The sequence below is a fragment of the Hibiscus syriacus genome, unplaced genomic scaffold (genome assembly GCF_006381635.1).
Source record: "Hibiscus syriacus cultivar Baekdansim isolate YM2019G1 unplaced genomic scaffold, ASM638163v2 tig00015426_pilon, whole genome shotgun sequence".
Lineage (NCBI taxonomy): Eukaryota > Viridiplantae > Streptophyta > Magnoliopsida > Malvales > Malvaceae > Hibiscus > Hibiscus syriacus.
In genome coordinates, this window is record NW_024062362.1 from 650,261 (window position 1) to 661,725 (window position 11,465).

At 34.3% G+C, this 11,465-nt stretch overlaps 1 protein-coding gene across 1 annotated transcript; it reads right to left on the reverse strand.

Moving 5' to 3' along the window:
• Nucleotides 1-385: 385 nt before the first annotated feature.
• On the reverse strand, nt 386-1,104 carry LOC120207822. Its single transcript, XM_039207244.1, has 3 exons — nt 907-1,104; nt 695-797; nt 386-534 (listed from the first exon to the last, which is right to left on the reverse strand). Exons 1-3 carry the CDS (start codon nt 1,102-1,104, stop codon nt 386-388), a joined length of 450 nt encoding a protein of 149 aa, XP_039063175.1.
• Between the last annotated feature and the right edge of the window lie 10,361 nt (nt 1,105-11,465).

Sequence of the window (11,465 nt, forward strand, 5' to 3'; positions counted from 1 at the left end):
TTAGAATCACGGTTGGAATAACGCTTATAGCGTCCCATGATCGGCACAATCCACCGTTACCCGATAAATTACGGGCGCGACATACCGCTATTGGTGTGAATCCGTTACCCACCGTAAAAATCATAAAAACCAATTTCGAACGGTGGCACTATCGCAATATCACTTCCGTTATCGTGTTTTCGATCCGCAATTTGAAACCTTGCACATGATTAATCTTCGTTTCCCAATTGCGTCCCAAAAGCTCATGGACTTTAGCCACAATCGCATTGTCTTCCGTCATAGTGGTTTGTCAGTCGAGAATTTTCACTGCTGACTGACAATCAGTCTCAACCTCCACCTTTTTATACCCCATATTCCAGACCAGTTTCAACGCGTCATGAATCGCCTATGTTTCGGCATGTTTCGTCGAGCATATACCTAAGCTTCTTGCAAAACTGATAATCCAGTCCCCTTGTGAATCTCGAATAACGCCCCCAGCTGCAGCCATTAGATTCGGACCTCCCATGGCCCCATCTGTGTTAGCCTTTACCCAGTCTGTTACAGATCATTGCCATCTAACTTGACCACAGTTCAGCTTTCCAGTCTTAAGAGTTGAGTTCGAGGCTAAAATCTCACGCTTAAGGCGGAAACACTGCACCAATAAATCTTCATGCTCCACGTAGTTCGGCTGAAGGGTGATGCTACACGCCTACACCTTCGCTTCTATAACTTCCAACAGACTGTCGCAAAAAGAACTCCCCAATGTAAGGTCGGAATCGAGTAATTGCATTGGCCCTTGGTATCAGAGATGATCCATTCTTCAATGGGAATGTTCATAAAATTATGCAAATTATCAGTAGCCATTAATATGCTCTATACATCAAACATATATGGACATCGCCGGAGAGAATGGTTTAGATCCTCCACCTCAGAGTAACAAATAGTGCCCTTGGTGGAGTCCGCTATATGCCTTCGAAACCTTTCTTCATTCGTTAGCAACCTTCCATGGAGTGTGAGCCATAAGAAAGTTCTAGGCCTTTGGGGGCTGTTGAGTCCCCAAACCATTTTCCATTTGCTAGATTCATCATTAGCCAAGGTTTGAGTAAGCACTCTATACGTCGACATAACCGTGAAATCATGACTTGCTTCATATCCATAGTATAAAATAGCGGTTACGGCATCTGTCGCAGTTGCGATGTCGCAGTTGTGGATATTGTGGACGCTACGTAACGTGTGCGTGATTTTTTAACGTGTTGCGGCTGTCACGGACAGTTGTGTTGCCTTAATATTGCGTCGCGGTAACCTTTAAAACCGTTACGATGTGGCCATTACAATGCGTTGCGGCCGCAATTTAATACCATGTTCCTATAGCCAAGCCAGCTTGTCCTCTCCAAGGTCCGGAGTCGGAGGGCATATCGCAGCAATGTGGTTGCAGATATCAACCGAGAACCAGCCCGCCAAACGATTCCAATCCCATGCTCCCGACGACGTTACCATAACACTTACCGGTTATTGATGCGGCTCGTAGCAAGTAAATTATGGTGCACAAGAGCTACAGTTCCATGACCCATCTCAAGTTTCTCCCCAAACACAACTTAACCCTCTCCATAACCGAGAGCTTCTTTAGCTTTGTAAATAATTTGGGATCTCCTTTGACCAGCAATAATTGTATTTAAGGACCTGCACCCACAATTTATCCATCCATTCTAATAATTGCATTCTGATTCTCAAAAGAAAAACCTTGTTTTGGATATCGATGTCTTTAATTCCTAGTCCCCCTCCTTCTAAGGGTCTCTTTCAACGTGTCCCATTTTACTAAAGCTAGGGCATTGGAGCCATCCTCAACATTCCAAACAAATCTACAGATTAGTTTTTCCAAGGTCTCACAAACACCCTTCGGAAGCCAAGTGAACTGCATAGCGTACGTCCGAATTACTTGCAACACAACTTTGGCGAGAATGATGCGCCCTGCAAGAGAGCCGACAATTTATTCTACACTTTATCAATGAGATATCGATAAGTGGCTTTAGTAACTCTCTCATGAAGAAGTGGGACTCCAAAGTACTTCCCTAAATTGGTAACAGCTTCAAAGCCAAAGCTATTTGCTATCACAAGCTTTCGACTAACATCACAATTCTTTGAAAAGAAGATCTAGGTTTTTGTATTACTCACATGATGGCCCGAACACTTACAGAACTGTTCCAACACCTCTCGAATCACTGCCACTTGATCCATGAATGCTTCCGTAAATAACATTAAGTCATATGCAAAGAAAAGACGAGCGATCCCTGGCCCATTCCTTGATAATCAGATTTGTTTCCAACTTCCTCTAGTCACCCTACATTCAATTTCGTGCAAGAGACGCTCCATACACATCACAAAGAGGAAGGGAGAGAGAAGAACTCCCTGACGTATACCTCTAGAAGGTTTGAAACTATCCGAATCATCTGTGTTCTAAAGGACTTGGGTTGAAACAGATCTGACACAGGTCATAATCCAGGCAATGAAAATTGATGGTAAACCCACCTCGATAAGAGTATCCTCAATGAAGTCTCATTCTAGTCAGTCATAGGCTTTTTCCAGGTCCACCTTGATAGTCATCCAGTCCTTCACCCTCTTCTTTAAGTTCATGGAATGCACCTCCTTCTGGGCTAGGATGATATTATCCGTTATGTTGCGAATAAAACTAATTTGGTTCTGAGCGATCTAGTAGAATCTTTATTATTATCTTATAAGGTACCTTGATGGGTCAAAATTGTGTAATTCTTTCTGGGGCCTCCACTTTTGGAATAATGACCAGAAGAGTCATGTTTGCCCATTCAGGAAGATCACTTGTATTGAAGAAATTGGTAACAAAATGTACAACACTTCCCCCAACTATGCTCCAATTTTTCTGAAAGAAACTCGCTTGGAAACCATTAACTCTCGGGGCTTTTATTGGGTCCATCATGAACAAAGTATTGTGAACTTCTTCGGAGGTCACTGATCGAGTGAGAGAGCTTAGCCGATCCACTTGGATTTGGTTAAATTCCCCAATCAAGTCATTACTTGGAGCTTGTCGATTATCTGAGGTGAATAACTTTTGGAAAAAAACCATCGCATGTGTAACACCCCAACCCGTATCCGACCCGGATTCGAGTCTGAAGTGTCACATTGACTTTTCAAAAACCTTTACTTGTATAAAATAATTTGTAATTTAAAATTTATTATTACATATAACTTATTCAAAACCTTTATCGAACTATTCAGAGCTTATACAATATATTATCTTGAATACATGCCAACTAGAAATTTATGTATTAAAATACATATTATTCACCTTTCTTCTGATCTGACCTTTAGTAAAAAGAACTGACATGTCTTGCTCCACATTGCTCTTTACTCTTCTCACTTTGGTAACCTACGTGTGAAACAATCACACGCTAAGTCGATGACTTAGTGAGACAATAAACATAAAATATAAACTATAGCTTGCAATCATGTATGAACCATTACTACTATCACTCATACCCTTATTCATGTAACAAATCCCTGTAACACATATGCAATATATATATCATTACATATAAAAACATATACACACATATATTCCTCACTCATCATTTCTATCATTAGCCTTATTTCACTATCCATATTACTATCATTTATATGTGTTGATCATATCCTCTTGAACTTAACCTTGTTAACCAACATATGCTTCGTGTAACCAAACAATACACATATCAACATATATCACAAAAGCATATTTTTCACATGTAATATATTTATTGTTATATCTTTGTCTAGCCCATGTACATTTCTGATAACTATAGATATGTGAGTTTATAGAGGTTGTGCACTAATGCTGTCACCACAGCTCGTATAAATGCACCGAAGTGCCATGTAGAATTGCACCGTAATGCCGCGTAGAAATACACCGAAGTGCCATATAAGGTTGTCCCTAAGGACCATATATCATTCCTTAAGAATCATATACATATGCCAAGGATCAAGTATGTGTCTCAAAAGACCTCACACATGTTCCGAAGAATACATATATGTCCCAAAGGACCGCGTAGACCCTCGACTCTTGGCATGCCAACTATACCTCTAGCTCTCATGACACATAACATGGGCTTTAATCTTTATGTTATCACACATTCACATATACACATAGTCTTTTATTACATTTTTATAAGATCACACGTAGTCAAGTAGTTCATTTCCATATAAATCACACATACACGTAGATCACTTGTACGTAAAACATCTTTATATAATCATATGATTCACTTTCACTTATCACATATACTTTTTCTTTCATATATCTCATGGCATATATCACATGGCTCTTTATTTCATTCTCATATGATCACATAATCATGTAGTTCCCTTCTCCTATCACTTTGCATGGTTTTTCATAAACATATATCATACCTTATTCATATATATATATATATATATATATATATATATCCGCAAATACATGTAAGCCCATATTTTCTTAACTTATAACTTACGTTACATATGCATGTAATCTTATGACTTATTGTTAAATAACTCAAATAGCATTGTATTATTACATACTTTGTTCCATAGCCATATATTTACATACCTTATACTTACCTAGTTTACTCTATTTCACACATAGTCACATAATCACGTAATTTACTTACAATAGATCATTTTCATATTAATTCCTATACTTATCACAATACATGTATTCACACAATCATTTAACACATATTGTAATATATATCACATATACCCAAATCAAACATATGCCTATGATCATAAATTAATGCATTCTAATATAGGAAATAGACTCGTCGCAAGTCTTATTTCCATTAAACATCATAAACTAACTTGTATGCACTCACCTGAGCCTCACTAAGTTCCAATCCACTTTTATGCTTTCATCTCTTTCGATTGAATCTTGACTTGATAATCGTTTCGGGACTTGTTCGTGCTCGATATCTCTATGATCATACATTGATACATATCAGTATCCAATTGATATACTTCAATCTATCATTTCGTAGACCAAAAGAAAGGTATAATTCTATTTCCCTTGAAGTGCATCGATGCATTCCTTATACATCGATGCATAAATTGCATTCGATGTTTCCATTTTTAAGGGTGCATCGATGCACTTCCTGTGCATCGATACACACTGAACAATTTCTGGAAATTTACCCTTGATGCATCGGTGCACCTTGAATGTGCATCGATGCACATAGCCCAGAAATCCAATTTATGCCCGAAAATCCCCTCTTTTCAACTTAATTACTTCATATATCATTCCATTTCGTATTCTTAACTTACTTACTCCTATTCAAACTCATTTATCTCGTCTTGAACCTTAATATCCTCTTCTCTTTATTAACTTCAAGAATTATACCAGATTTCCAACATGTTTCAAAACTCATTTTATCACTTCATATCTCTTAATTTAACCCTTGACAAGTCAAATTTATCTTCCAATTTGAGTAATGAACTCTATTTCAAGATTTCACCCAAGAACCCCAAATCTTTAATCCCTCCTAACTCCATCATACTTTGATTTTAAGATAACTTAAGCTTTCCTTAAGCTTAGTTATCATCTAATAATCAAAACCTAACCTTAAAATCAACAATTAATCCATAAACAAAGAAACTCACCTTTGAGCTTGGAGATACGGTAGGAGGAAGAAGAAGAAAGAAAACTCTGGATAATTCTCATTTTCCACGTGGTTCCTTATCTTATAAAAGAAATATAAAAATCTTACTTGTCAATTGACCATTTTACCCTTTAATTCATTCCATAATTACTAAATAACCTTCATCATATTTCCAATAAATCATTGAACTATTCAATTATCCTACTTTAATCACCAATTTCTAAAACTTTACAATTTGGTCACTAACTCGGTATTGAGGATGTTACAAATCTCCCCTCCTTTAAAGAAAATTCATCCTCGAATTTTCACTGAACAAATCAATAAGAACACATATTCTATTGTTCTCATATTACCTCCTTTAATTGTCTTATAACAATAACCAACTCGTTTTCCAACATCATTTGACCGAGAACACAACATTACATCTTCTTTAAATATGATTCAACATACACTTTAAAGAATCTTTTTACATCACCTTGCACACTTTTCTTACTTTATATCAAAATTATCATCTATACTTCCATATAACCCTTATCGTATCTGATCCTTTAACTAAATTCTTTTTCATTTCTTTACTCTAGTAATCATTTATTTATTCCTTATACCCCAAATCATATCTTTCCCTTCATGTTCACATACTCTTGTCTTATCACTTATACTCATCTCTATGTATCAATCTTTATGGCATCCTCATAACTTTGATAACCCATTTACTTATACAAAACTTCATTCTTTATCATTTCTTATACTTGTATTTTCCTTCCTTAAGGTTCCATGCAAATACTTATCTTCTTTTCTACATCATAGCTATCTGATCAGAATACACAACTACATTCATTTCACATCATAATTGATTAACTCAACTTTACCTTTTCTTCCAATCTTATAACTTTTACTCTGACAATTAATCAATAACATTTGTCCAATCAAGGGCACAACCCTAGTCAACCAATCGCATACATCATTTCCAATCAAAAATATCTCAAAATTCATTTACTTAACTTGTCAATTTCACCTCCATTCTCATACATCCTGAAATTTTCGTTATTCAAACTCAACATCATAACTTCCTTTGTCTTATAAACTGATCATTGATATATACATTCTCAAACTCTTCTTATCAATCCTCAGCTTTACTCAAATATACAAATCCTTACTTCCTTTTCCTTTACTATACCACATTACTATGATCCAAATATGCAATTGTATCCAGATCCATTTCATATTTGGTTATCATATCCTGACAATATCTTATAATCTTATAATTCCAGCACATTTTTATCACATACTCTGGTTAGCCAACGCTAACGCTTTCCATCTTAACTGCAAACTCTTATCATAAACATACTCTTGTTTATGCTCAATACTATCACTTCGTTTCAAACACATAAGCTTTGACTTTATACATCTTATACGCTTGTCACTGATGTACTTATCCTTGAGTTCTTCTATAAGTACTCACCACGTCATTCGATCTTTTTAACGTTCTTATGGTGACACGTGTTCACCATATTCTATCTTATCCACATACTAACAAAACTAATCCCTATCGCTTTTCTGATTCAAAACAATAAAGATCATCTTTCACTATTCTAATATGATTTCAACTTTCTGAAATCAACCTTTAATCTTATAAGACACTTTCTGAGGTTTATGCTCTTCATCCTGCCTGGCCAGGGCAAGTGAATTGCTATCACCATCAGATTTGTCAGATATCGATTCACTTCGACAATTTCTATAATCAATTTCTACTATATTATACAAATCTTATTCTATTGGCAAGACAACATACTCCTTACCCTATCAGATCAGAAATTTTTACTCTGTGTTGGCATGTACACATTTTATGATACTTTGGACTTTAGTTTATGTCGAGAATCGGCTAAACCGTAGCTCTGATACCATTAAATGTAACACCCCAACCCGTATCCGACCCAGATTCGAGTCTGAAGTGTCACATTGACTTTTCAAAAACTTTTACTTGTATAAAATAATGAGTAATTTAAAATTTATTATTACATATAACTTATTCAAAACCTTTATCGAACTATTCAGAGCTTATACAATATATTATCTTGAATACATGCCAACTAGAAATTTATGTATTAAAATACATATTATTCACCTTTCTTCTGATCTGACCTTTGGTAAGAAGAACTGACATGTCTTACTCCACATTGCTCTTTACTCTTCTCACTTTGGTAACCTACGTGTGAAACAATCACACGCTAAGTCAATGACTTAGTGAGACAATAAACATAAAATATAAACTATAGCTTGTAATCATGTATGAACCATTACTACTATCACTCATACCCTTATTCATGTAACAAATCCATGTAACACATATGCAATATATATATATATATATATATATATATATATATATATCATTACATATAAAAACATATACACACATATATTCCTCACTCATTATTTCTATCATTAGCCTTATTTCACTATCCATATTACTATCATTTATATGTGTTGATCATATCCTCTTGAACTTAACCTTGTTAACCAACATATGCTTCGTGTAACCAAACAATACACATATCAACATATATCACAAAAGCATATTTTTCACATGTAATATATTTATTGTTATATCTTTGTCTAGCCCATGTACATTTCTGATAACTATAGATATGTGAGTTTATAGAGGTTGTGCACTAATGCTGTCACCACAGCTCGTATAAATGCACCGAAGTGCCACGTAGAATTGCACCGTAATGCCGTGTAGAAATACACCGAAGTGCCATATAAGGTTGTCCCGAATGACCATATATCATTCCTTAAGAATCATATACATATGCCAAGGATCAAGTATGTGTCTCAAAAGACCTCACACATGTTCCGAAGAATACATATATGTCCCGAATGACCGCGTAGACCCTCGACTCTTGGCATGCCAACTATACCTCTAGCTCTCATGACACATAACATGGGCATTAATCTTTATGTTATCACACATTCACATATACACATAGTCTTTTTATTACATTTTTATAAGATCACACGTAGTCAAGTAGTTCATTTCCATATAAATCACACATACACGTAGATCACTTGTACGTAAAACATCTTTATATAATCATATGATTCACTTTCACTTATCACATATACTTTTTCTTTCATATATCTCATGGCATATATCACATGGCTCTTTATTTCATTCTCATATGATCACATAATCATGTAGTTCCCTTCTCCTATCACTTTGCATGGTTTTTCATAAACATATATCATACCTTATTAATATATATATATATATATATATATCCGCAAATACATGTAAGCCCATATTTTCTTAACTTATAACTTACGTTACATATGCATGTAATCTTATGACTTATTGTTAAATAACTCAAATAACATTGTATTATTACATACTTTGTTCCATAGCCATATATTTACATACCTTATACTTACCTAGTTTACTCTATTTCACACATAGTCACATAATCACGTAATTTACTTACAATAGATCATTTTTATATTAATTCCTATACTTATCCAAATACATGTATTCACACAATCATTTAACACATATTGTAATATATATCACATATACCCAAATCAAACATATGCCTATGATAATAAATTAATGCATTCTAATATAGGAAATAGACTCGTCGCAAGTCTTATTTCCATTAAACATCATAAACTAACTTGTATGCACTCACCTGAGCCTCATTAAGTTTCAATCCACTTTTATGCTTTCATCTCTTTCGATTGAGTCTTGACTTGATAATCGTTCTGGGACTTGTTCGTGCTCGATATCTATATGATCATACATTGATACATATCAGTATCCAATTGATATACTCCAATCTATCATTTCGTAGACCAAAAGAAAGGTATAATTCTATTTCCCTTGAAGTGCATCGATGCATTCCTTATGCATCGATACATAAATTGCATTCGATGTTTCCATTTTTAAGGGTGCATCGATGCACTTCCTGTGCATCGATACACACTGAACAATTTCTGGAAATTTACCCTTGATGCATCGGTGCACCTTGAATGTGCATCGATGCACATAGCCCAGAAATCCAATTTATGCCCGAAAATCCCCTCTTTTCAACTTAATTACTTCATATATCATTCCATTTCGTATTCTTAACTTACTTACTCTTATTCAAACTCATGTATCTCGTCTTGAACCTTAATATCCTCTCATCTTTATTAACTTCAGGAATTATACCAGATTGCTAACATGTTTCAAAACTCATTTTATCACTTCATATATCTTAATTTAACCCTTGACAAGTCAAATTTATCTTCCAATTTGAGTAATGAACTCTATTTCACGATTTCACCCAAGAACCCCAAATCTTTAATCCCTTCTAACTCCATCATACTTTGATTTTAAGATAACTTAAGCTTTCCTTAAGCTTAGTTATCATCTAATAATCAAAACCTAACCTTAAAATCAACAATTAATCCATAAACAAAGAAACTCACCTTTGATCTTGGAGATACGGTAGGAGGAAGAAGAGGAAAGAAAACTCTGGATAATTCTCATTTTCCACGTGGTTTCTTATCTTATAAAAGAAATATAAAAATCTTACTTGTCAATTAACCATTTTACCCTTTAATTCATTCCATAATTACTAAATAACCTTCATCATATTTTCAATAAATCATTGAACTATTCAATTATCCTACTTTAATCACCAATTTCTAAAACTTTACAATTTGGTCACTAACCCGGTATTGAGGATGTTACAAATCTCCCCTCCTTTAAAGAAAATTCGTCCTCGAATTTTCACTGAACAAATCAATAAGAACACATATTCTATTGTTCTCATATTACCTCGTTTAATTGTCTTATAATAATAACCAACTCGTTTTCCAACATCATTTGACCGAGAACACAACATTACATCTTCTTTAAATATGATTCAACATACACTTTAAAGAATCTTTTTACATCACCTTGCACATTTTTCTTACTTTATATCAAAATTATCATCTACACTTCTATATAACCCTTATCGTATCTGATCCTTTAACTAAATTCTTTTTCATTTCTTTACTCCAGTAATCATTTATTTATTCCTTATACCCCAAATCATATCTTTCCCTTCATGTTCACATACTCTTGTCTTATCACTTATACTCATCTCTATGTATCAATCTTTATGGCATCCTCATAACTTTGATAACCCATTTACTTATACAAAACTTCATTCTTTATCATTTCTTATACTTGTATTTTCCTTCCTTAAGGTTCCATGCAAATACTTATATTCTTTTCTACATCAAAGCTATTTGATCAAAATACACAACTACATTCATTTCACATCATAATTGATTAACTCAACTTTACCTTTTCTTCCAATCTTATAACTTTACTCTGATAATTAATCAATAACATTTGTCCAATCAAGGGCACAACCCTAGTCAACCAATCACATACATCCTTTCCAATCGAAAATATCTCAAAATTCATTTACTTAACTTGTCAATTTCACCTCCATTCTCATACATCCTGAAATTTACGTTATTCAAACTCAACATCATAACTTCCTTTGTCTTATAAACTGATCATTGATATATACATTCTCAAACTCTTCTTATCAATCCTCAGCTTTACTCAAATATACAAATCCTTACTTCCTTTTCCTTTACTATACCACATTACTATGATCCAAATATGCAACTGTATCCAGATCCATTTCATATTTGGTTATCATATCCTGACAATATCTTATAATCTTATAATTCTAGTACATTTTTATCACATACTGTGGTTAGCCAACGCTAACTCTTTCCATCTTAACTGCAAACCCTTATCATAAATATACTCTTATTTATGCTCAATACTATCACTTCGTTTCA